Source organism: Acartia tonsa, chromosome 4, assembly GCF_053477335.1.
Source record: "Acartia tonsa isolate MP-2025a chromosome 4, ASM5347733v1, whole genome shotgun sequence".
NCBI lineage: Eukaryota > Metazoa > Arthropoda > Copepoda > Calanoida > Acartiidae > Acartia > Acartia tonsa.
Window position 1 is genome coordinate 26,884,786 of NC_137263.1, and position 26,993 is coordinate 26,911,778.

Below are 26,993 nucleotides of genomic sequence, written 5' to 3' on the forward strand. Positions count from 1 at the left end.
TCGACATGATTTTTTCAAAATATTTTTTTTTACAATATTTACGTTGACTATATGGTATTGGCCGTCATTAATTCGATAATCTAATGGCATGTAACTCGTACTTATGGACTAAAATACACAATTATTAGACAAAGATTGATTTGATATACTATATTTTATTTCCTACTCTACAATTCCGCCCAATTAATAAATAAAAAATCACCACACATAATTCATATTTTACGGTTAATAAGATGAAGTGAAAAAAGTTTGGTATGGGTAAGAAGGGTAAGAAAATATATATTTAATAGAATTACTTGTTATTTTGAAAATTTACTTGAAACAAAATAAAAGAGGCATTTGTATGTCTTGCTATAGATAAAACACGTAAAATATGTCGCATTTGTGTCAACTGCGAGTTGACGTTGTGCTGTGCATCGAGATTAAGCTCTTCCAGTTCATTTGTAAACCTTCGTATGCATCTTGTAACGTTGTTAACATAAAATCAATTTTTATTTTACCAAGAGTTTACCGTGAACTTTACAAGATTTTATAATTCTGTTTAAAGAATAATAAAAATCAAACTATAAAAAACCTCTGGAAAGCAGTTATCATAAGAGAGTTCAATATCACAACCTAATATAGATTTACTTTACTTTTTGTACAGCTCCCCAACCTATTTACCTCTTATGGTATTATAAACACTAAATCTCCAAGATTCTGATGTAAACAAGCATTCTTATAAAAGAAAGTTGGAAAGTTGATAACTATAACTTTTCTTAAAAAGAATATAATATAAGCATTCAATATTCTATTCTCTATGATTATGATTTTCTTACTCTCGTGTTTATAATGCACTGGAGGGAAGAGTGGGGGGGGGGGAGGAGTTGACCCTCCACTTTATGTTTAGTGTCAGGAAAAAAAAAAAAAAATAGGGGATCTCATTTTTATTTGTCGAAGTGGAGATACCTTCCTCCTAAATAGTTACAAACCTTCCCTTGAAATATAAGAAGTTCATTGCAAAGGAGTTCCATATCGGTCCAGTGTTTAGCGAGAGAGATCCTTCTGAATAGACACGCAGAAAAACCTTCTGTTACTTTTATATTAGGATTAGCCATTAAAAATTTTAAAATGGATAAGTACTACAACAATCATTTTCACAAATAACAATAGTAAAATAAATAATTAAACTGTCATTGAATTATGATTGATATGGTCCAATTTCAAATCATAAAGATTATATATTTACCAAAAAGACAGAAGAATTTTTTGAAGGCCATGAGGGATAGGATGATTGTCAACACCAGATTAGATTGGTCAGGACAGGAAAAATATTTTCAACCTCACAACTTTGATATCCGAATGAAACTATTTTTTCTAGATGTGGATATCAGTTGCATATCAACACAGTAACCATAAAGCATAAAATTTCAGCACCATAAATTACAACAGATTTCTTCTCTTATCGTGAATTTAAGCATGTTAAAACTATCCCATTGATTTGAAAGTTTCCATGACGATTTCTGTAACAGTTAGGTAGAAAGCGTAGCAAATCTATAAGCGTTACAAAAAAGCCCAAACAGTCATTTAACAAAATAAATGATTTTAATTTTTTGACAATTTTATCTATGTTATGTTTATAAAATTCATCTTATTTTTGAAACAATGATTCCTGGACAACAAGGTACAATTTTTAAGCGAAGCATCTCTATAATCAAGTCCTAAACATGTAGGTGTCCTTAAACAGGATCCTGTAATTACACAATTTGGGTATAGTCCTTTCCACGACATCCCTCCATAAGGAGCGATTCTTCGTATTTTTAAAATGGCTTTTTATAGGTTATTTTTAGGTTAGGTTAGGTTATATTGTGTTAGGTGATTGCCCCACAGGGTTAGGTAATTGGCCCCGCAGGGTTAGAGCCCCCCGCAGGGGCTAGAAATAGGAGAAAAGCTACTGTGAAAAATACGAAGAATCGCACCTTATGGAGGGATGTCGTGGAAAGGACTATACCCCACAATTTTGCTATAAGTTTATAAACAATTTTATTATACGTCTAAATTAATATTCTGCTTATTGATTTTTGAAACTCTATACATGTTTGTGTGTTCCGCCTTTTGATATCAGAGCTTCACTTTCATGGATATTGTCATCCTTGTTTATAATGTAAAAAAATTAGGGATAAAGTAAAACTATTTAATTTTAAAAAATGGAATACTATAAATAATGCATAGGCTTTCATTTAAATTTAAAAGATCTATATTTAAAGAAATTCCTTTAACTAGTATGAAATCTATAATCATTAAAGATATTTAGAATGTCAGAAATTAAAAGAACAGGAGGTCCATTTCACAGAAGACCAACAGACAGAAGGCTTGTTAGACAGGTAAAGTTGGTAATAACTAGCCAATGTTTTATATTTACTCAAAAATATAATTCTTAAACTTTTAAAGGGCATGTAAGTATTTTTTTATTATGTTTTGCTTATAATATTCGCAATTAAGCCTTACATAATATTATTTATATTAGGTGATATCCAAGCCTAGAACTCCAGAATATTGGATACCTATAGATATTATTAATGTTTAATATTAGGTGATATCCAAGCCTAGAACTCCAGAATATTGGATACCTATAGACATTATTAATAATTAATATTAGGTGATATCCAAGCCTAGAACTCCAGAATATTGGATACCTATAGACATTATTAATAATTAATATTAGGTGATATCCAAGCCTAGAACTCCAGAATATTGGATACCTATGGATCTGAATAACATCGAGTGTAAACTTATGGAGGTAATTGATATAGCTGTTTTAACTTTGTTTTATGTTGAATGTAAAAAATGAGTTTTTAACAGGGATAAGGGATGGGAAACCTGACCGAAAATTAGGTCTCAGCCTCCTTTTAAAAGTGATGGGGCAACTTTTCTTTTTTGCCTATAAAATCAACTCATTTCCCCCAGTTCCTCATTGGCTGTAGGCCAATATCCAATAGCCTGAAACTTGCTTTTAGCATTAACCAATTAATTAATAACAAACGCGTCCCCCAGTTCATTATTGGCTAAATTAATTCAACCAAACATAAATTTCTGCTATTAGAAAGACAACAATGGAAACTTTCTGCTATTAGAATGACAACAATATATATGACGTTCAATCACATCAACTTATTATTAAATTTACACATTAATAAATGTCCATATAGCAAAACATAAATTGAGAGATCGTTTTTTGAAGACTTAGTAGGATTCAACATTTTATACTTTAGAACAATGTGAAAAACTAATGTCTTTAGACAATTTAAAAGTTACATTTCATGTGGAATTGATAACCCATCTAAATGATCACAAATACAAAACTAGTTCAATATGTAAATAAAAGTGTACTGTGTTTTGTTAAAAAAAAAATTTCATTAATTTTAGTAAAAATTATTGCACACTTAATTGAACTTTTCTGTTAATATTTAACGTAAAATAAATTTTTTTTTTAAATTCTTAATTTATATGTTTGCTATGGAACAATTAGTTGATAGAATGTTACCCATGTACTTATTCAATTCTACTTAATTTATTTATTAAAGCTGGGGAGCTAAAGCGGTGTTTACTTCTATATACAAATTTTGGGGTGAAGTAGATCCCCCCTTAAAATGTTTGAAAATAAATCAGATTTAACCATCTCAAAAAAAAAACTTTTTTAAATGGGGGGGGGGGGTTGCGAAGTAATAACGGGATTCTACTTAAAGCCACTAACATATTGGTTCTTTGAAAAGTTTTTATTATATTTTATGATAGGTGAAATCAACTACCTGAATTCTATTCTATACTTTTTTTCTTTGCATTCATATAATAGCTATTTCATCATTGTTCATAGTTTTCAAATCTAACTACTGCGTCATCCCGAAACTAGTTTTTTAGGCCTAGTTGGAAAATAGGCCTGAAATAATATTTTCTTACGTTTCCCATCCCTTATCCCTGGTTTTTAATAACTTTTGATTTTTATTTATTTAACAATATTTTTTGTTTAGGTTAAAAAGTTTTCTGCTCACTACTTTGATCTTGAGACAAAATTTAGACGTCCATCATTTGGTAGTAAATTTGAACCTAAAAGCAGAAAAGCAGCCAACTGTTTTAATGCAGCCGCTCCTCAATATTTTAAAAAGCTGTTTGGCTTTCGGTTTTTGCAAAATATTCAGCTTGTAGCTATCGTTGAACTTTAGCTTCTCTTCAATATTTTAAAAAGCTGTTTGGCTTTTGGTTGTTTACAAAATGCAGCTTGTAGCTATGGTTGACTTTCAGAAAAATATACTGCCGTGGATAAATAAATAAAATTAAGGTGACTGACGGGTTGAAAAAAGATTGTCTGATTAGTACAGCTGCAGAATTTAAGTATACGATTTATGTTTTAGCAGTTGATTAGCATAATAAGCAGCTAAAGCTTATACAAAATGAACATTCAGCTCGCAATAATGGACGGCTGAATATGGCCAGCGCCTCTCAGTCATGCTAAACACCTTCTTTTCATATATAGGATTATATAATTATTAGTTTTCATTTTTTAGAGCTTATAAGTGCCTTTGCTGTTCAGAATCCTTTCCTATGGGGCCAGTACTCACTTAGAAGGTATAGAAATATGAAATTCATATACTTTGAAAAAAAATTATGATCCACACATTTTTTGATCTTTTTAAAATAGAGACAATCTTAACCTGTGCGGCCTATAACCCTCCCCTCCTTTAAAAATAAATTGAATTAATTCTGTTTTTAATGCCTGACCCCTGTGGGGTCCCTAACCCTGCAGTGGCTATACCTGCAGCCCTGTGCTTGACAAATCAATTAGAGGGATATAGCCAAAACTTTGAATCACCCTCTTGGGATGTTTGACAACAACATTAAGAAAAGTCGAAACAAGTGTAATTTTTACTAAATTACTCGAAGAAGATCTTCTTTGAAATTACTTTTAGTAATGACAAATTTACTTTAAGTGAACAAATGAAAATGCAACTGAAGGGAAAAGAGGTAATTTCAATTATAATATTCAAATTAATATAAGAACGATAACTTCCTTCCAATAATATCTAAGGTTTACATAAAAGGATCAGTTTCAAAGTTAATATGGAGAGTTATGACATATGATAACTTGTATAATGCACTAAAATTAACATAAGTTACACATTTAATTTTACTAATGAGTGTTATCTTTTATCCTTTTTGAAGGGTGTCCAGGAGAGAATACTATTTTATCCAGTTCAATATGATGGGTAAGCACAATTTTTTAAAACTAGAGCTACATACTTTGCCTGACATTTATTATGATATTATGACCAATATTTGGCATATAATATACTGCAGATAGAAACTAATGTACACAACATTAAAAAGATTATTATGACTTTAATTAGATAAAATAACAGACATTAGATTTTCATGAATATAAATAGTAATGATTGAATTTTAATTACTTTTGAATAATCTTATTTTACGGACTGAGAGAATGACTGACGATTGGACAGACAAAGTGAATTATACAGTAGCTTCGCTACTTATACTGTGTTTTATCAAATAAGATTATGAAGAAACTTTTAGATATGAAAAGATAGCTAGACTTGGATTTGACAATTCAGCAAAAAATGAAAATGAGGTATTTTTTGCATTGTATTATATTAATTATTTTGCTGTAAACTTTATTAATTGCTATTATTATGACAGTGCAGTGTAGTGGAAGAGTAAGAAGAAAATAATCAATAACACAGTGGCGTGCAAAGCACTTTTGTCAGGGGAGGGGGGTGCTTTTTAAACATTTTGTCAAATTTTCAAATAAGGGCCTCACCCCTTTTTAAAAGGCACTGTAAAAATCTGTCTATAATATGTACCTTGGCGTGCACAATATTTTGACAGGAAAATTTGACACCCCTAGAAACAAAATTTAGGTATGTGTATGAAAATAAGAGGCTTTTTTTTATTTGTGAATTATTTGACGAAATGCCCTAAAGCCTTGGTTTATGGCAACACTTTCATTTAAATATTGAAACTTAGATGAATGTGTATTATTACTTATAGATTGGAAATGTGTTTTACGTTGATTCCCAAATGGCCAACGATAGGTAATCCTTAAAGCATTTGTATTTATTGATCAAATATAATTTGACACGAAAAAAAATCAAACTTTATAGAATTATTGCTTAAATATTATTTGTTTGGCTGTTTTCTTCAAAGTACATAGTCACAAATAAACCCTCCCCCCTCCTTCTTTAGGTCAGGGTTGGTAGCCAGGTTGGTGTATGGTATATACAGAGAAAACCAATCCACCACCCCCTCCCCCCCCCCAGTTATTTCAATTTAAAAAAAAAGGGCTCGATAGGTACTTTGAGAGAAAGAACCATTTGTTTAGTAATTTTCTTAGACAAACCTAAGGGGTTGGGTTTCCTAAGTCTTACACATTTCAACAAATCTATGTATGGCTAAGGAAACCATAATTCATGGGCAAGCCTAGGAAAAGTTGAGGATTTGGCCAAATAAGTTTTAAATATGTTACATCTCTGCATAAGGAGTAAACAATTTTCTTGTGTATATTATATATTTACTTGTTTTGATTACAATTACATCTTCATATGTCATAACTTTTAATATATTTTAGTTTACAAGATACAGATAATGTACGAATGGTGTTCACAGCTAGGGTAAATTTATATATCTTCTTTTTTCATTTATTTAAATATGGAAAAGTACACCTTGTGTCCTAATGTAAGCAAGACTTTATAATATGTTTCATAGAAGAATATTTGGTAAACACTAAAAATAAGAATGCTACTTCCTTCAATCAAGTTTGAACATTTGTTTTAAATTTGCCAGATGTTTTTTTATTTTATTTCAACAATGGTTTTGGGAGGGAGGGTAGTGGGGGAACTCCCCAGTTTTAGATAAATAAAGAGAATAAAATTTGTTGGAGGTAATTATTACAATTTCTCTGGGCAATATCTCTAAAATATGTGTCACACAACCCCAACCTTATTGACTAAGCCTGCCTTAGGCCAAATCTAAACTTTCTTTTAAAAATTTATTGAAAAGTCCAGATGTTTACGAGATCTTGATTGGCGTACATCAAATACAGGTTGGATACTGAAAAAAAGTATTGATTTTATCTTTTACAAATATTAACATTTAAGGTTTTGGTTGGAATAAGTAAAGAAATTGGAGGAGTTAACAACACTTCAGGTTTTCTTCCATAATAGAATTTCTCAAATAAGGATATTACCTTCCTTACAGGATGGGTCTTTGGGCACGATAGAAACCTCCTTTGTCATTCTAAATTTTGCATGAAGCTTCATGGGCTGAATTGTCACAATTCTATTGAATATTTTTATCTAATCTAAATTTATTTTTTTAATTCAGTTAAAATTCAATCACATTTTTTTTCCTTTTTTAGATGTAACAGTTGAAAAAATAGAAGAAGCTTACAAAAAATTGACTTTGTCAAGGTATCTACTTTTTATTCTTCAAAAAGGGACTATTGAAGCTGTGATAGAAAGTTGAGGAAAACAAATGTTGATTCTAAAGTAAAGTAGGATTTTAAAAACTTCTAGTTTGAATGGATTACACAATCACAGTTATATAACAAGATTATAACAGGCATCAGAATCAAATTTATATGTATTTCATGGAGCCATTTCTGATAAAAACAATTTGAAGTTTCATGTTTGTATTTTTATTTAGTCTTCATGGGCTACCTGTCGATACCTGGAGTATTAGGAAGAAAAATATATTTATTAAGGTATTATTTTTTACTTTTGGTCGTTTCTTTTTTAAGCCAATCTTTAAATAAATTTATAATTTAAGGTCAACAAAATATAGCAATTAAAGACTTGTAAATTTCGCTTTTTGACAATTGATTTACTTTAATTATATAGTAGCTATGATAGGTAATAAATATATCTTTTGGCTATAAATCATTTTAACATTTAAATTTAGATGAATCGAAATGAAATGTATCCAGATATCTTACTAATTTATAGAGATAAAACATGCCCTCTTGAAACAAGGTATTACTAATTAATGAATAAGCAAATGGAAATATTTTTTTTTCTAAATTTATTTAGCTATTAAGTAATTATTTTTACTATCAAAGATATAACATCGAGTTATTTTTGTAGATCCTTTGATTTTCCAGTTATGCATATACAGGTACGAAACAACATAATGATATGAAAATATATTTGTCGTTTTGTTGACTTTCTAATTCTAACCTTAAAATGCCTTTACTTCCCTTGAAAATAGCAAAGTTTGAAGAGTAGATTTATTAAGCTGTGACCAACAACTTAATCCCAGCAGATTTATTCAAGATTTTTAGGTGCAACACATTGTAATAGACGACCTTTTTATCTGCCCCTTAAGTATTATTTTAGATATATTTCGCTTGTTGGCTATACCTTATTTCTGAGATTTATTACTCTTTATCAGACACAAAAATCTGTCTTGGGAAATTTCTAGCAGAATGGGATTTTTGTTTGTATTTATTAGTATATGATTTAATCCAATTATACGAGAAAAAACATTTTTGAACGATTTATATAAAACAATGTGTGAATACACATTACTGAGCTGGATCTTTAAATCATTTTAGTGGTGAGCCAGATCGGGGTGAGCCAACTTTCCACCAATGAGAGCACAGAATTTTATGAAATGCCACGCTGTGATTGGCTGAAATTCGGCTCACCCCGATCTGGCTCACCACTAAAATGATTTAAAGATCCAGCTCTGTATATTTCCTACTCATTAGGAAATTAACTTTTTCATATAAAATAGCCATGTCAATAAAATTTGACTGTATATAATAATGTATTAAATATCTATTCGTTAATATTTGTTGTTATATAATAATTCTAATCTGTAATTTGTACAAGTAAAGCTTTATAAAGAAGGTGTATCAACTTTTTTTTTTATAGCTAGCCGGTTCTTTTAGTAAGTAGTAGATGTAAAATTTTTCATAGAATTCAGATATGCAATTGGTTTTTTTGTAGACCTCTTATTTTTAAAGTAATTTAAGTTTTTTTAAAAAACAATTAAGTCGGTTTTAAGGTACTAAAACGCAACAAAATAAAAGAAGAAAATGGCCAGTAAGAACAAAAATAGTAAGATCTTTAATTTGACACCTTACTTTTAAAATTCTGTTGAGTAATTATTGAAAAAATCTATTTTTTTAACCTTGGTTTAATAAAAACTTTAGACCTAAATATTTTCTCAAACAGACATAAAAAACATGGGTTCATATATACCTTTAGAATCAGAAAAATATTACGAATCCATTGTAAGCAAAATTGAAAAAAAGTAAAAAAATAAAAAAATAAACAAATGGCCAATTATATTTTTTGTTCAGGCAACACTATCGTCTTCCCTTTTTTACCCCCTCTTTACCCCCTTCCCATTTTTATACTCAATTCAAGAATTAAGACGTTGCCTGTAGTGTACAATATAATATGATATTTTCATATAATTCCTTTTATTGTAGTTTATATACTCTATTGTAAACTTTTTTTTCAATTTTGCTTACAATGAATTCGTAATATTTTTTTGATTCTAAAGGTATATATGAACCGATATTTTTTTACCTGAGAAATAATAAAATTAAGTTCAAAGTTTTTATTCTCGTGGGTTTAAAAAAATCGATTTTTTCAATAATTACCTGACAGAATTGAAAAAGTAAGGTGTCAAATTAAAGATCTTACTATTTTTGTTCATAATGGCCATTTTCTTTCTTTTTTTTGTTGCATTTTAGTACCTTAAAATCGACTTAAATTTTTTTTTTTTTTAAACTTAAATTACTTAAAAAATAAGAGGTCTACAAAAAAAACCGATTGCATATCTGAATTCTATGAAAAATTTTACATCTACTACTTACAAAAAGAACCGGCTAGCTATAAAAAAAAAGTTGATACACCTTCTTTATAAAGCTTTGTTAAAAATTGTTTTTTAGAAATCCCTAAGATCTGGTACTCGGTACAACCCTCATGAAAAAAGGGTAAGCTTAAATCAATCAGGAAGAAAGAAATTAACACCGTTCACCTTAAATAAAAAATATCTTTTTTTTTGGGGGGGGGGGTAAAATTTTTTTAAGGGGGGGGTAAAATGGCGAACGAAGCGCACCGCAAATTTTTTTACCCCCCCCAAATTTTTTACCCCAGGGGTAAAATTTGCTTGGGGGGGTAATTACCCCCCCTGAAATCTGTTGGCAGAGGTAAAATTTGTTTACCCCCCCAAAATTTACCCCCGGGGTAAAATTTTTGGTGGGGGTAATTTTAATTTTAAAATTTTTTTATTTACCCCCCCAAAATTGTTTGGGGGGGGGGTAAATATTTCCTCCTAAATGGTTGGGGGTGCCTATGGCACCCCCTAGGGTAGGGGTAAATATTAAATGGGGGGGGTAATCGCCCCATTACCCCCCCCCCCCTTGGACGTCTATGACTGGAGCCCACATAAAAGAGAGGGACTAGAAATATTTTTTCTTTAAAAATTTTAACGAAGGGTTGGGGAGGGGGGGGACCTCAAAAATAAAAGGTTTTATAGAGAAACATATCATGCTTGGTAATTTTAAAACAAGCTATTATTACTTTAAGAAAAAAGACGACAACAATAGTGGTAAAAATACAGATCAAGCTACAGCTAATGAAGAGGTATTTTTAATTTTTATGATAGAATTTTTAGAATTTTATTAGAGCATTGCGACTTTGCAAGAAGCACTAAGCAGGATCCTTAATGGGTGAGTTAATGTAAAAAATAAGTACATATTGACGTATACCCACAATAATGACAAACAAAATTACCCCATCTGTATATTATAATTTTCAGTTGAAAGGTTTGTAGGCTGCTCGTTAGTAAAACAAAATCATTATGTAATATAAATCTAAGGAGTTTGAAAGCCAACAAATGAGAACCCCGTGGGTATAAAACTGTAAAGGTATAATTCAGTGACGTCCAAGGGGGAGGGGGTGCCTTTTTACTTCCACGACTAAGATTTTTTACCATCCCCCAAAAATGAAAAAACTATGATTCTCTTACATATGTTATAGTTTGGATGAGTCCATAAGGAAAAAGGATAAGGATGAAAACTCACCCCTTTTTCATTGTAAAATAGTACTCCCCCCTACATAAAATAATCCGTCTGCTATAAAGTGAAACCACTAGCGGCTTCATGTAAAAATAAGATGTATGCTTCAAATAGCAAATATAATTGTCTAAAAATTACATCTTATTTTAAAATATTCCCATTTTGAAAATTGGTGGAACAATAAAAATCAGTGCGGCATTAGCTAAATATAAACCTCTGGGCCCACTGCCCATTTTAGTCTTCTAAATACCTTGATTCCTCTCTTTAATTTTTACTCTATGGATTCATCCAAAACCTGTTACATTTTAGATACAAGAAATTGAAGAAAATAACGAGGATAATCTGGCTCCAGAGAAATCTCATATTCAAATGTAAGGAATTATTAAAATCAAATCCAACCTTACTAACATACGATACGGGTTTTTTTCATGGAATTTTCAAGATGTGTTTATAATTGTTTCATCCACCTTCAATATAATGATTATTTAATAATTACCTATTCTATTTGTAAAACTGATGTTTTATGAAACTAAAAACCCCTTTGACTAAAAACGATTAAAATTATGATTTTAGGTACACAATTAAGAAGGAATGGACAAGAAAGTAATATCAAATTCACCTTATTTACATAAATATCATATATACTTTTTAAATATGATTTAAATATAATAAAACACTCAACAACGATTTCTTTACTTAATTACGGGGCAAAATATCAAAAAACACGTTAAGATATAGATTTAACAATTTATTAAAATCAAATAACTTGTACTTGCTTACATGGTTTTAGTCATTATAACAAAAAAAATGTTGTAAAATGTTGGTCATTACTTTCAATATTTTGATAAAATTATGTGCTAGTTTGTCCATAGATATTATTTTTACTGTGTACATAACACATTATCTAACAAAAAAACTAACAATTTGATCACATGATTCCTTGTTACAGCCAAGACTAGATTGAATTTTATCTCAAATAAACATGTCACCAAAGTATTTATAAATTTCAATTTAAAATTCATTACCAGAATGTCTGTTTCATGGCCAGTTTGTCTTTCTGTTTGATGCTCTAAAAAGTCTTTCGTGAATAAAGGAATTTAGTGATTTTTTTGGGAGTTATTGAAAAAGTAAAATTCATTTGACAAAAAGTTTTCTTGTACATTAATGAAAATTATAGGTAGGTTGTTTATTTGTCCAGAGATTAATATTGATTATTAAATATATGAAGTTTTAAAAGAACATATGATAGATTATGTGGATCACAGCAATTAATGTCAAGCTATGTCTTTTACAGAAAAGTAACTGTAAAATTACATAAATTGAAAGTTTCAACAAAAAAATCAAGGAAGGATCTAAAGGAATAATTTCTAAATAAACCGGTAGATAACTTTTAAGTTCTTTAATAAAAAAAAGGAAGGCACAGTTTAAGCTTTTCAATTATAAAGGAGGCATTTTTTGATAATTGATTAAAAATTTAATACATTTCTTAGTTATCTAGAAAAAATACTTGATAGGTGTTACAAGCAACAGTTTTAAAGAAATATGGCGTGGATTTATATATTATGCCCTAATTATAAATATTCGTTTTATGAGTTGATTAAGCATTATGAGACTATATATATATTATATCCTGCCATATGATCCATACATAAATATACACAACCAGTAAACAATCAGTTTTTAACACTAATAGAGGTAAGAAAAGCAATTAAAGTTAAAGCTTGATTAGTAGTGTATACATAATTGTTTAATCAATATTATGTCACAAGTATCTACAAAAATAAAAAGGATAAAATAATTAAATATTTTGAGTAAAACAATAAAGTTAGTATTTTTGTATATTATAAAATAAGATATTAACACTTAAAAATACATAAAGATCTGAACCCAAACTAAATTTTTATTTATCTTAATTGGACCACATTGTACAACATGACACAAAAATGACAATTTTACTTTTTGTAAACTATTTCAGTTATTTGAAACAATGAACTTAACATAATCTTTCAATCAAACTAAATTAAATATTAAACTTTTGGTAAAAAATACTTGGCTCAAGTAGGAAATACGAAGAAGGGTCTATATGTAAGCTGTAAGCGCCAGACGACTGAACATACAGCTTACAAAAGTGCATTTTGATAAGACTCAATTACGCACAGCACACGTAAATGCACTAAAATGACTTTTACTTGAATTATCTATACTGGCACGCCACAGGGCATTATGTGGTATAAGTAATTTAAGAGTATTTGTATGCCATGCTATTTCTATTTTACCTATGTACAGCAAGCAGCCTTTTTCTTTCTACTACATATCTCCGACTTGATTCAAATAATGTTTATAGCACTTGATGTACAAAGTATTATCAATATAATATGATTATTATTGTCTTTGTTACCTAAAACTTACTGAAAGAGGCATTAACTCATTTCACTCTAAAAAGTTTACTTCTATTTTTGATGGCACAGATTAAAAATCTTCAAAATTTTAACAACGTCGCGTCATATCCTCAATAGAAACATAATAACAACAAAAAAAATTGCCCCTAATTTCAAAATTGATAATAAAAAAATATACCTATAATTGTATATATAAACAGAAATTCACCGATTTTAATCATAAAATATTTGTTTGTATTTCCAATTTGTAAGTAAACAATTTCTCTCAATAGACCCTGATTTTTGTGGTAAGAAAAATCTAAACATACACATTTTATAATTAAGATCGATACATTTGGGTGAATCTACCCAAACAATCAAGTATTGGTTTTTTTCATCTATCGCGTTTTATAACATTAGACTCTTTCCTGTACACTTTGTTATATAATAAGATATAATTTTGTTATTGTTCCATTTGTTGTGTTTGAGTGTCTTGTTGTTGTCAAGCGGCCATACCTCCGTCCTGCTGGCTACTGCTGCTCCGTCCTGAGTTCAGCTCCACCCACACACGCTCTGAAAACAAATTTCACCTCTTAATAAACCAAATTATTTATTTATTTGTGACTGGGTAAAGTAAGGAGAACTCAAATTGTATTTTAATTGTACAAGTCGGAATTCATAGCACTTTTTTTCTATTATCATTACCTTTCCACTGTTGTACAGTTAGATCATAATCCTCAAAAGACTGGTCATAGGGCGGACTTGAAGGCTCATCACTAGGGTCAGCATACTGCAAAAATATTGATGTTTGGGTAATCAAATTTTATTAATGGATCTACTAGAGTTCAGTTAAAAAGATCCAGGTGTAGCTGGTTCAAATTTTCCAACAGAATCATAAAAAAAAAATTTGAATTGCCCAAATATAAGAACGATTTTTCTACTGCTTTATAAAAATCAAAATTTCATGGATGTGTTTTAACCCTATTTAAAGAACATAATTTTCTACACAACAACAGTTATTTACATAATTTCCCCCATTCAAGTCAGTGTCGGTAGTGGCGTTGTTGAGTAGTTAGTGTCAATACCCCCTTAAATTAGAAAGGCCTGCCCCCCCCCCCCTTTATTATCCCATAATGGTTCACACACCCCTGGTAAATCGTTTTGCACGCCACTGCTTCAAGAGATAAAATACACAACTTTTAACCAACAAGTTTTGTAAATGTGAGTTTAGGATGGTTTGTGTATACCTGAGCAAGGTATGGGTGAGCTAAAATTTGTTCAGCAGTAATTCTTTTGTCTGCATCTAACTCTAACATCTTCTCAAGTAGATCAATAGCTAAACAAAATATTATTAATAAATGGTTATTTACAATCTGAACTTAAATAATTTTAAATACCAATTAATATGTTGAATAAATATTTTTATACTTTCAACGTTGGTTTGGGGTTACTACGAAACTAGTGAAGCCATTAGAAACTAACTGGCACCAGAGAATAAATAAGAATTAGATTACCTAGGCAACTAGCACCATAGAATAAATAAGAAATAGCTTACCAAGGAAACTAGAACCAGAGAATAAATGAGAAATAGATTACCTAGTGGACTAGCACCAGAGAAGAAATTAGAAATAATTACCTAGGGAACTAACACCAGAGAATAAATAAGAAATAGATTACCTAGTGGACTAGCACCAGAGAAGAAATTAGAAATAATTACCTAGGGAACTAACACCAGAGAATAAATAAGAAATAGATTACCTAGTGGACTAGCACCAGAGAAGAAATTAGAAATAATTACCTAGGGAACTAGCACCAGAGAATAAATAAGAAATAGATTACCTAGTGGACTAGCACCAGAGAATAAATAAGAAATAGATTACCTAGTGGACTGGCACCAGAGAATAAATAAGAATTAGATTACCTAGGGAACTAACACCAGAGAATAAATAAGAAATAGATTACCTAGGGAACTAACACCAGAGAATAAATAAGAAATAGATTACCTAGTGGACTAGCACCAGAGAATACTTCTCGGAAATTTTTCTTTTCCATTCTTTGTAGAGATCTGATGTAATTTCTTGCCTAAATTAAATTTTTAAATATTATTAAACCTATAGGTATACATACTCCCATCTACTTTACCATCAGGGTAAAATAAAATTTTAGGTACACAAATAAAAGATATCTTTGAAATAACAATTCTTTTAGATATTGTAATTTTTACGATTTTAAAAAGGCCTTTCTCTCTAATTGAGATTTGAAAAATTTGGAGTGTAATATTACTTTTTAAAAATCATTTTTTGTTACATTGTCTAATTTTGTTTTTCAATTTGCACATAATGTGAATCCATAAATGATAAAAGGATAAAAAAGGTGGAAACCCAAATATTGCAAGAAGGGGAGGAACTGAATGTACGCGTAATTGGTTGATTCGAAGTTCTATCACTAAGCAATTGTCTTCATGTTTTACCTCCCCAACCACTTGATTTATTATAATTAAAAGTTAAAACCTCTTCACTGGTAATTTTGTTAAGTGTTTCCTGTTCAGGTGTTCCACAGAGTTGCAGGATTCTGGTTAGTTGGTCAATATCTGCACACAAACAAAACAAAACATCAATTCGGGTTAATCAAATAATTACATTGTTACTTACTTACGCTTTCTTGGTATTAGAATATTAGATTAATAAGTAATAACAGAAAAAAATTAAATAGCAACTCAGATTAGCAGCACATTTTTTAAAAAATGTTGTGGCTTTATTGAAAAGAAGCTTGCTATCTTTTTTTTATTTGAAAATACATTCTCCTTAGAACAATAAAGTCTTTTTATTCGAGCTACAAAATATTGAAAATCAAAAGATGGGCGTAAATACACACATAAAACCTTTTTGTGGTCTCAATTTCAGGTTTATGTTCTTGCAAACAAATAATGTTAAATAGGTAAATAATTTTTGTTTAATTGGAAAAATTATTATTAAAAAAAGCAAAAGAATTTTTTGTAAAGATAAATAAAACACTGTTATTTTGTTAGGTATGAAAATCTTTTAATAAAATCATATTAGTTAATTCCTCGACACAAAAGAAGAGCTTCTACTAAGTAATTAAAAAGAAAAAAAACATTTTGTAACTCATAAAGAGTTGTCAACACAACGGACTTGATAATATATAAATTAAGGCCGGCAATCCGAATCCGCAATTTAAAAAAAATATTTATGTTTTTGATCACAAGCGTCATTTTAGAATAAAACTTTTCAATGAAAGCAAATTTGTTTAGAAGTAAAACTATAATGTTTACTTTATTCCTATGAATGTGTGTCGACTTCTGGGCAAAATTCTCTAATCCAGAAATACTCAAGTTATTTTTTGTTTTGGTGCCATATGTATGTTTTATAGATAGGTCTTTGCAAAATGTGCTTGATAATAAAAGTAATTTCTTGAAAATTAGTATGGAATAGGTTTACGGTTTTTTTTACGCGTTCCAGCTAACTTATTTATGATTCAAAATTTAGTAACATAAAAACCAGAAAACTACATTAAAAAAAAAAATAAAAAGTCACACAGCAAAAATGATTAGTAAATGTTAGAATATAAAATGATATGATTTGACCTCTTCAGATCCTAATTTAGCCAGCAACTTTTCATCAGGTTTACCAACCAACATCATGATACGAGTCAACTGGTCAATATCTTGGAAAATACCAAACATCAACACAAATAGTTTTATACATTTGAAAATTGAGGGGGTGTCCGTAGGTCTGTACGTTTAGTCTCGTTTCCTCTCCAGCATACGTAAGTCATCATTCTCAGTTAATTAGTAATAAGTATATTTGATTTATTTCAATGGAAATTTAGAAGACAGCCAAGAGCTGAGCTGTTTTTATAATAAAAGATTATTGAATTTGTATTTGAACACTATTTAAAACACATATTTTTTCTCATATGCGGTTAAAAAACTGCTTTGTGGGTCAACTAAAAGCTGTGAAAAATATTTGCAATGTTGTGTAAAAAGTGTACAAACAAAAGCACTTAAATCCTTAAATCTTTGTGAAACGATAAGATCAACGTTTTTGCTTTTTATCTACAAATGCAATAAATACCCCAATCTCAGAGGTTTTTTTATAAATCAAGAAAATAATAGATTTCATAAATAACTTTGTTTATGTTGATACTAAAATAAAGCATAAAATAATATTTACGCTCATAAACCTTTTCCTTTATACCTACAAAAATAAATTCATAACAATAGTCAAGAAAAAAAATTACTTACGGTCAGTTCCAGGAAACAAAGTTCTTCCGGTCAACATTTCAGCCATTATACAACCAACAGACCACACATCAACTTAAATATTAACAAATATTAGATATTGTTATGTTATTTTTCATCTTTAAATATTTACAAATTATAATAAAACAATAATAAACACAATACTAGACGAACAATAATCAGAGTACAATGAAGGGGGGGGGGGGAAGTTCTGACACATTTGCGTAAACGGTGAGTATAGGCTTTATCTTTGGACTGAGAGGATAGGTTATTAGGGATAAAATCATTCTTATATGATGAATTTCCCCCAGATTTAAGATTTTTTGGATAGGCCTCCAGGTTCCGGAGCTCCAGGCCTCCAGGTGGTCTCTGTACAGGTAAAAATGAAAAAAAAAAAAAAATTTTAAAGTTAAAATCAACTTATAAAACAAAATATGCATATTTTTTCTTCAAATATGTGAATAATATTAAAAAAGATGCATATTTTGTTTTATAAGTTGACCTGTAACTTAAAAAAAAAAATTTTTTTTTTCATTTTTACCTGTAACAGAGACCACCTGGAGGCCTGGAGCTCCAGAACCTGGAGGTCTATCCAAAAAATCTTAAATCTGGGGGAAATTCATCATATAAGAATGATTTTATCCCTAATAACCTATCCTCTCAGTCCAAAGATAAAGCCTATACTCACCGTTTACGCAAATGTGTCAGAACTTCCCCCCCCCCCCTTAATTTAATAAAACTCACATCCAAATATTTTTCACTTTACTCTTAAAATAAAAATAGCAGGATGAACAAAAAAAGAAAAAAATATTTTTAAAAATATTAGGTATATGATAAATATCATTTATAAACCATAAGTTTTATTTAAAGTAAATCTGACATTAAGAAATGTTTGTTAGTTTTTAGAGAGCTTTTGTTTTATTATTGCTTTAAGAAATAAATAGTTCCTCCCCTCGCCCTCACAAGTTTTTTTTTTGTCCATTGAAACAAGTTTGGGTGTATATGAGTAAGAGTATCCCCAATGAAGTCTTTATAAATAGAATTAAATTTTCTGTTCAATGCTTTTCCAGATCTTCATTGAAACACAGTCATAAATCCAGCCACCAAAGTAAATATGATTAAATTATAAAAGTTATAAAGCAGTTAGGTATATAATAATAAGATTCATTTGTATGAGATACAAAGATACATGATGAAAAACATGCTTGAAAAATTAGAAAAGAAACATAAAACATCCATGAAGTGAAAACTAAATATTTTTTAAATTCTATAGAATTTTTATTTTTGAGGGATCTTTAAATTGGTCTTCACTGAGTATTAGGAAAAAGGATAGTACCTAACTAAAATATAATAATCCTTTAGGCTTGTTTTATTGGGTATGAGGGAGGGTGGACAGACACCCCCTTTAATGTTAAAACAGTCCCTTTTGCATGCTTCTGGATAATTGGCTTAGCCTCTTCTTAACATTACAAACGCAGGTCTTTTGTTAGTGCCGTCAGTTTAGGCATTTAGAATTTAATCTTTATATCAATGTTTGACTAGGGTTGGCAATCCGGATCCGGGATACGGAATCCGTTTTTTAATAGCGGATTCCGGATTCTTATTTGGTAGGCTAAAATTAGCGTCTTGAGTTTTTTCTTTCAACTCCTCCTCTTTGAAGGCAAATATTTTCATCATTATATATAATATCTTTTAAAATCTGGTTCGATTCTCGGAAGTGAATTATAGAAAACACCAAGAACATTGATTTTTAGGACAAATGTAGCACTTAATTTTTAAAATTTTTATAAAAATCCTTTTAAAATATTGCTAGAATCCGGAATCCGCAAGGAATCCGCCACTTTTTTTGACGGATTCTTTAAGAATCCGGAATCCGAATCCGGCCCAAAAATTCGACTGATTGCCATCACTAATCTAAACACATACTATTCATAAAGGCAGCCATCTATGTGTTGTCAATCTAAGTACATTTTTACCAATAAGGTAATTTCCACAATAAATAATGGTCAGAATTTATCACGAAATATTCTTTAACTTTATTATTAAAACTAGAATTTTATTTTTAACAAGGTATTGACTAGATATTGAACTGGGTATTGTCTACATAATTCATAATTTATCAAGGGAATAAAAATCTAATTAATCTAGACAAAACTAATTTATTCAGAATTTTAATTGAATTAATTAATTTTCAGCAGATTAAATTTATGTAAAGGGATAGTTTCATGAAGTGAATTGAAAGAATTGAGGCACTTGAAACAATGATCCTTTTAAGTGTTTTTTGTTGTTGTAGAATTTGAAAACTGTACCTAGAGTGGCAATGATAAGAAATCTTAAAATGAACATTTTGTGATTCTTACAAAAGATTTCGACTTAGGTAGTGATGGTAAGTTTTACAAAAAAAATTTGTTAAGTTACTGTGGGGTAATACCGTTCTAATATGTTGATAAGGCCTAAAAAAGTTACAGTATAATAATATATTTTTAGACCATAAAAAATCTAGGTTAAGTACCTCTAAAGAATGCTATCAAAAATCATGTTTGGAATTTATAAATCTTTCAATCTCAGAAAATTATTATCTAAATAAAATTTTTAAGATTATCATCCAAATATGAATTTAATTCTAGATATTAAATATCTTAACATTTCATTTCCTATCATCTCAAATTATTATATTAAAAGGATTCTGAAATCAAGTTATATGTTTAAAATTGCGTTTTAATCTAATAATAAAAACAATAATTAAATTTTTATAGACTTTATTCATTTTATGCTATGACAATTCTTCCTAGTCTTTAAATTAAAAATTGATTTGAAGTATTTTTGTTGAGTTTAACTAAAAAAACATCACACAATTTATATTTAAATTCAATTTTGAATTAAAAATCATTTAATACAATCCTTATTAATATTAATTTTCCAATTTATAAATAATGCCAGTTTACATTCTATTAGAGTGTATTAATGTAAAAATGAATGTAAGGTAGATAGGTACTTAATAAATTCATGTGAATTATACACATGCTGCATTCACATGACATTAATTACAAGGATATTATTTAAAGAACATGCATGAACTGAACATTCTCATTTCAATCTTAAACTAAGAATTATAAATATTAATATGAAAATGAATAGTTTTAAATATTAAATTATTATTTAAATAATATTCGTTCCTTAATTACAAATAAACAGTTAACAATCATGCTAAAGCTGGGGAGTTATTATGATATTGATAGTATTGTATACTTTAATATTTTATAATTTATGAATATGATATAAGAGGTATACAATACTATAGGATTTAAAATAAAAGTAAAGCTAATGAACTAAAATGAATACACAAGGTAAAGGATCTAACCTACTGGGTTCTATCATAAGGGTTTGTTTTTTAAGAAGATATTTTATGTATGGAAATACAAATATTGAACTAAATGAGTTCAAATAATAAATATATAAAAACATCTTCTTGTAATTAATATGTTTTGAAGATAATGGATCCAATATATAACATAAAAGATTTGAAATAACATTTATAGCTACCTTTCTGCTTATAGGGAACTAGAAGTAAAAATTCAAGAATTAAAAAGACATTATGGTAGTAATATTAGTAATCTAAAAATTAAATTTACACTTTTTTGTACCGCCTTTCTTAACCGCTAAATATTTTAATGTTTATTAAAGACATATATACGTATGAAAAAGGTAAATATAATCCTAATTATAAGCTGCACGTCACCACAAGTATCTGCTGTACGCAAATTAAAAGTAAAGCCTTTAATACAAAGTTATCCTGACCTACTGATTAATTTTTAAAAAATGTAATATTTTAAAATCAACCGAAGTCACAGAAGCTAGAAAGGTTATAAAAATAAGAGAAGGTGAATATTTTCATATTCTTCCTATTAATCAATGGAAATAATTAAAAAAAAAGAGTTATAGCACTGAAATGTAGCATGGTAGCAAATAAAACTTAATTACACACAATTGAGAAAGTTCTGCATTGCAACTCTTTTTTAAGTACACAATTCCTTAGTGTTTCCATTTTAGTGACACCATACGCTTTATAACTTTAATACTAGTTATGAACTTTAAATGCTTAGAGTACCAAAATATCTGATTAAAAATTAATTTTTGTTACAGCTCCCTTTTTCAAATCAATTGCAAAGCATTTCATCTTTTTTTCTTAACAATAATAACCAAACTTTTCACATAAAGTGAGACGAAATTCATTCAAGTTTACACAAGTGGAGAAAACAAAATAAAATCTGCAATTAAAGGATTAAACATTGATCCATATGAATTACCTTTACCATTGTGAACACATATTATTTGACCTAAAATTTACATGAGAGACAAGGTCAAAGCTTGCTAGGTTACATAAACAATATTTTCTTCTTGGAACATCTATTCTAATTATTATTTAGTTAGAACCGTGAATGTATAATGTATTGTAAGAGATATAAGTTTTCCGGAATTTTAATGTAGGGAGGAGATTTGAAATCTGCATCAAATTTTAAGGATTTTAAACAAGTATGACAACGTCCATAAAAGTAAAGTTTTCACTTTCACACAAAGTGCCCTGTTGAGCACTGATTTTGAAATTAATTGAAAATACAGAGGGGCGATGGGTTGTTTTTGATTGTTTGTTTATTATATTAGATCAGTTATGATTATGTTGAATCGGTATATGGGTAGTAAGATATATAAGTTTTCCGGAATTTTAATGTTAGGGGGAGATTTGAAATCTGCATCAAATTTTAAGGATTTTTTATAAAATTCGTTTTTTGTATAATTCTTTATCTAAAAGCGGAAATACATTTTAAGTTAATTAATTTTGACCAATAGGATAGGTGGATTTTAAACTATCTGCGCTCTAATTGGTTGAATGATGTACGACATCCAATCAGAGCGCAGATTTTTTAAATCCACCAATCACGGATGCCAAAATTAATTAACTTAATTTGTATTTCCGCTTTTAAATAAAGAATTATACAAAAAACGAATTTTATAAAAAATCCTTAAAATTTGATGCAGATTTCAAATCTCCTCCCTACATTAAAATTCCGGAAAACGTATATCTCTTAATGTATTGTATACCTCTATATTATACTAAACACACGCCTTTTAAGGGAAACACCTTATGCATAGACTATAACACAATGAAGGTTTTTCTTTGACAGAGAAAGTTTAAAATTAAGAAGTTGAATTTGTCTTAAAATAACCTTCATGTGACATTATTTAAATAATTTAACATTGTGCTCAGTGATCTTCTTGAATTATGTGCTTTGCTCTTAATGGTATGTATGTAAGAAAAAATTATTTTTGATGTAAAAAAAAGGGTAAAAAAGTATTATTTGGCCTAGTTAAAAAATATGTCAAATAAATTAATTTTAAAAAAAAAATTTCATAAAAATGTATTATGATGAAAAGTGAACTGTGCTTTGTGCAAACCTTTTACATCATGGCATTACAATAATTACAAATGTCCTTGACAAATTATTTTCAATTTTTACATCTACAAATTAGAAAAACACACTCTTTTTCAAGCTTTTGATTGCATTTCCTAATGGTGTTAAAAAAATAAATGTATTACAAAGAATGAAGGATACCTGTTTGATTATAATGCATCCAATTGAGCATAATCTCAGGCGCTCTGTACCATCTTGTTGCTACGTACCTAATTAATAAGATTTGTGGGACCATAATTGACATTAACATCGATTATAAAAGAATAAAACAAAGGATTACATACCAAACAACTTCAAATCTTTGATTTCAAATAATATTGGCTGTTGGCAATTTCTTACTTATGTTACTTAAGAAAATGGCCTGCAATTGTCGTTGAATGTAATTTATTAATCTGCTAGGTATAGTTGAAGTAAAGGCAAAATGTAATTTTCAACGGACAACCATTTGAATAATTCTTATAAATAGGGAAGGAATTGCCTGTTAAAACATGCAAATTAAAATTACCCGGTCATTTCAGTTTCTGTTGGTCGAGCTAAACCAAAGTCAAGGATTTTAAGCTCACAGTCTTCGTTGACTGCTATGTTGGAAGGCTTCAAGTCTCTACAAAATAAATAGATATTATAAATAGCAAATTCCTTTATTTAACATGGACAATGTAGCAGGGGTGGATATTTTCCATTTTCCAAAGGATTCTCACAACCAATCTCCGTGTGCATCTAAGTCCTAACTTCAGAGAATCATGGCTACAAATAACAACGTTATAAAAATGGCTAGCGGTGAAGTAGCTGGTAAGAGGAATAAAAGAGCTAGTTTGGATAGGTATTCAATACAACTACCTAACTAAGTAGCCTTGTATTTTTTAAGTAATATGTACTTGTTTAGGATGTAAAATAAAAATAAACATACCTATGAATAATTCCCGCAGAATGAACATATTTCATTCCTCGAATAATTTGATAAACTAGAAACTGGACATGTTCATCTGACAAGGTTTGTGTTCTGATAATATTGTTCAAGTCAGCCCCCATCAAGTGGGTTACCATGTATCTGAACAAATAATAATCAAAATCAAATTGTTTTTAAAAGATTTGAATTTATTACCAAGAGTAAGTAAAAACTGTTGTATTTAAGGACAGAATAAATTTTCTGTAAATAGCGCAGAGGAGATAAGACAGAATCATTTTACACATTGAACTAGCTAAGATATCGTAAACGGATGAAACGAATGAAAATTAAGCCGTATTACAGCATTACAGGGGGAAAAAATAAGTATATCTTTTGTTCTTTGGTCCGTGTTTGTAAAGGGGTAGTTTCACGAAGTGCATTTGAACTTAATTTAGTGAACCGCACATTTTTTTTCTAGTTAATGGGTTAAACTACATTTATATAGCATATATTTATAATAAATTCAATTTTCTACCACATAGGTAGTTTTTAAAATATCAAGACTTGAAAATTATCTTTTTGTGAGATATGCAATTTAAAAAGTGATTTTAAAGTCTTGATATTTTAAAAACTACGTGATAGAAAATTGAAATTCTTTCAAGTATATGCCATATAAATGTAGTTAAACCATTTAACCAAGATAAAATATGCGGTTCACTAAATTAAGTTCAAATGCATTTCATGAAACTACCCCTTTTTATCTAAGTTCGCAAAGCCTCTGCCTCAACTTTAAAACTGAAACAAAATTCTAGCTCAAAAAGGAACCAAGGATGATATAAGGGGGGAGGTGTGTTTAACTCCCCCAATCATTAATGTCTTAACAATAGAATTTCTAATTAAAAATATCTTATTGTTTAGTCAAACAATAGCGGTGATCTCTAATAATGAACAAAATACTTACACGTCAGTGAATTCATCAAGTGAGGTAACTGGAGTAAAGCAATCCAAAAGACCAATAATCTTAAAAATCAACATGTCATTTCATGAAAACTAAAATACTCAAAGATAGATGATAAAATTTTTCTTTGATGAAATGAATATAATCATGTATGTTACTGGCATTGAATGATAAGCTCAAAAACAGAAGTCTAACAAAGGGGTTTTTTTATGCAACCATTTCGTAATTAATGTGTAAATGGCACTTAGAATTCGAATTTCGATCTGAAATTTTGCATGAGTAATCCTTAATAGGTCTATTTTTCCTAAATCGAACAAAAATTAGAAAAGTAACGTCCAACGGCTGGCGGCTCAACCGTTAAGCCATTTTTTGGCTATTTTCAAGTAAAATCCATCACGAAACATATCTACAAATAATACTCTTTACTGCTCCAAAACGTTTTTAAACGGTTCTAGCCGGTAGTTGCTGGTACTAGAAATCTAAAAAATGTTTCAGAAAGTTGATTCCTACATAATTTATGACAGTTTTGCCTTAAAATAGGTAAAAAACGGCTAAACGGCTGACCCGTTAGCGTTACTTTTTCAACTTAGACCTACCAAGAATTACCTACTCATGCAAAATTTCAGATCGAAATTCGATTTCTAATTGCCATTTACACATTGATTACGAGATGGTTGCATTAACCCCCCCCCCCCCCTTATTTCCAATTTCCATTTTATTATAGTAAGCTAATAAAAGAATAAACAAAACTTACATTATCATGATTCATGTGTTTTAACATTCTCAACTCTCTGTATGTTCTCTTGGCGTGTACGGCTGATTGAAATGGCCGAGCAATTTTCTTAATAGCCACCTAAATATAAGATTTAACTACCTAAAGCTTTATTGTCTATGAAAAAGAAAAACCCAAGACTAATTCTGGTTTTGTTGGTCCTTATAATTTACTTATCCGTGGTCAGCTGTCTATAATACCGATAAATTATGTAAATCATTCTTCTTTCCATTGGAATACAGAGCCCCTTTGCATATACAAAGTAATAAGACTTTTGGTCTGTAGCTAAAAATATCTGGAAATGCTCGTTGGGATTGGTTGTAGGTTTCAGGGAACTTTGATAAATGTCTCTTGGTGGTTTTAGGCTATTTTCATGACATCTTTAGGGGCCAAGCAAGTACATGTTCTTTTCATCAAGGGTATAAATTATAGGCAGCAATGTGGAGAGTACATAAATTTGTTTTTTACACTTCATGGAAATATCCATTTGCATGATATTAATCATCGTACCTTTAGATAACTTCCATCAGCTAGAACAGTCTGTGAGTCCATTGCAGAACATACCTAAATTAAAACAAAAATAATAACGGTATTCTTAAGGGGCATGTCTGTAGTCAAAATCATAATTATACATTTACATTCATCATATTTTTCCTTAAGACTGATTTTCACTATGTTTGAATGAAAATAATATTATATACCTGGCCGTATGCACCAGAACCAACTGGGGACAAGTTAATATATCTTTCTGGAACCTCCCAAGAAGTTCTGTTCAATTCTACGCGATAATATCCGTTCCTCATTTTTAATAGATTTTATTTAGACTTCTTGTACTATTTTATGCTAAAATATATATTCTGGAGATGTAATAGGAGCATCTGTACTATTATATCTGAAATAAAACAAATATTTCCAAAAATAAGTTTAAACAAAAGTTTATGTCTTATAAAATGTTAGAACCCAAATAAAAAATTAATCTTCTCCCAGAATATTAGACGACGGCAATGGATAACTGCAGCCAAATAGAATATTTTTAAACACAATAATGGACACACAAATCATTGTTTGTTGACCTTAAACATGAATTTTTAATTTAATAATAAAAGAGTAGGTATATATATATTTCACAACAAAATGTGAATGAATTTCAATATTGACTATTAAAATATGAGCATATTTAGTTAACT

At 29.4% G+C, this 26,993-nt stretch overlaps 2 protein-coding genes across 6 annotated transcripts; one reads left to right on the forward strand and one right to left on the reverse strand.

The window, feature by feature from the left end:
- Positions 1 to 2,193: 2,193 nt before the first annotated feature.
- LOC145316616 (uncharacterized) lies at positions 2,194 to 11,767 on the forward strand. The gene is made up of 18 exons (XM_080157257.1): positions 2,194 to 2,363; positions 2,705 to 2,779; positions 4,008 to 4,068; positions 4,542 to 4,602; positions 4,965 to 4,998; positions 5,197 to 5,240; positions 5,566 to 5,620; positions 6,040 to 6,083; positions 6,617 to 6,659; positions 7,146 to 7,194; positions 7,406 to 7,457; positions 7,693 to 7,750; positions 7,948 to 8,018; positions 8,130 to 8,160; positions 9,950 to 9,994; positions 10,590 to 10,646; positions 11,390 to 11,451; positions 11,654 to 11,767. The coding sequence occupies exons 1-18, from the start codon at positions 2,295 to 2,297 to the stop codon at positions 11,685 to 11,687; spliced, it is 945 nt and encodes a 314-aa protein (XP_080013383.1). The 5' UTR covers positions 2,194 to 2,294; the 3' UTR covers positions 11,688 to 11,767.
- A 48-nt stretch (positions 11,768 to 11,815) lies between these two features.
- LOC145316615 (mitogen-activated protein kinase 14B-like) lies at positions 11,816 to 26,727 on the reverse strand. Of its 5 annotated transcripts, none has more exons than XM_080157253.1 (14): positions 26,508 to 26,727; positions 26,317 to 26,370; positions 25,789 to 25,887; positions 25,038 to 25,096; positions 24,098 to 24,238; positions 23,696 to 23,791; positions 23,332 to 23,399; positions 21,263 to 21,280; positions 17,723 to 17,794; positions 15,969 to 16,048; positions 15,462 to 15,540; positions 14,706 to 14,794; positions 14,164 to 14,248; positions 11,816 to 14,031 (listed from the first exon to the last, which is right to left on the reverse strand). In XM_080157253.1, exons 1-14 carry the CDS (start codon positions 26,607 to 26,609, stop codon positions 13,961 to 13,963), a joined length of 1,113 nt encoding a protein of 370 aa, XP_080013379.1. In that variant the 5' UTR covers positions 26,610 to 26,727; the 3' UTR covers positions 11,816 to 13,960. The 5 variants fall into 5 exon arrangements, 4 of the variants coding, with proteins under 4 accessions (XP_080013379.1, XP_080013380.1, XP_080013382.1 ...); XM_080157254.1 differs by lacking the exon at positions 15,969 to 16,048 and adding an exon at positions 17,063 to 17,142; XR_013878623.1 differs by lacking the exon at positions 21,263 to 21,280 and having other exon boundaries at positions 13,084 to 13,112; positions 13,658 to 14,031; positions 26,508 to 26,726.
- Between the last annotated feature and the right edge of the window lie 266 nt (positions 26,728 to 26,993).

What these genes read in the sequence shown, in the direction of transcription:
- LOC145316616 (XM_080157257.1), top strand. Translation starts at nt 2,295, where the DNA reads ATGTCAGAAATTAAAAGAACAGGAGGTCCATTTCACAGAAGACCAACA. An exon ending in ATTTAGACGTCCATCATTTG is followed by an intron (nt 4,069 to 4,541) that starts GTAGTAAATTTG and finishes TTCATTTTTTAG; the next exon opens with AGCTTATAAGTGCCTTTGCT. An exon ending in TATCCAGTTCAATATGATGG is followed by an intron (nt 5,241 to 5,565) that starts GTAAGCACAATT and finishes AGAAACTTTTAG; the next exon opens with ATATGAAAAGATAGCTAGAC.
- LOC145316615 (XM_080157253.1), bottom strand. Translation starts at nt 26,609, where the DNA reads ATGAGGAACGGATATTATCGCGTAGAATTGAACAGAACTTCTTGGGAG. An exon ending in CTTGATGAATTCACTGACGT is followed by an intron (nt 24,239 to 25,037) that starts GTAAGTATTTTG and finishes TTATTTGTTCAG; the next exon opens with ATACATGGTAACCCACTTGA. An exon ending in ACAGAAACTGAAATGACCGG is followed by an intron (nt 23,400 to 23,695) that starts GTAATTTTAATT and finishes CTTATTAATTAG; the next exon opens with GTACGTAGCAACAAGATGGT.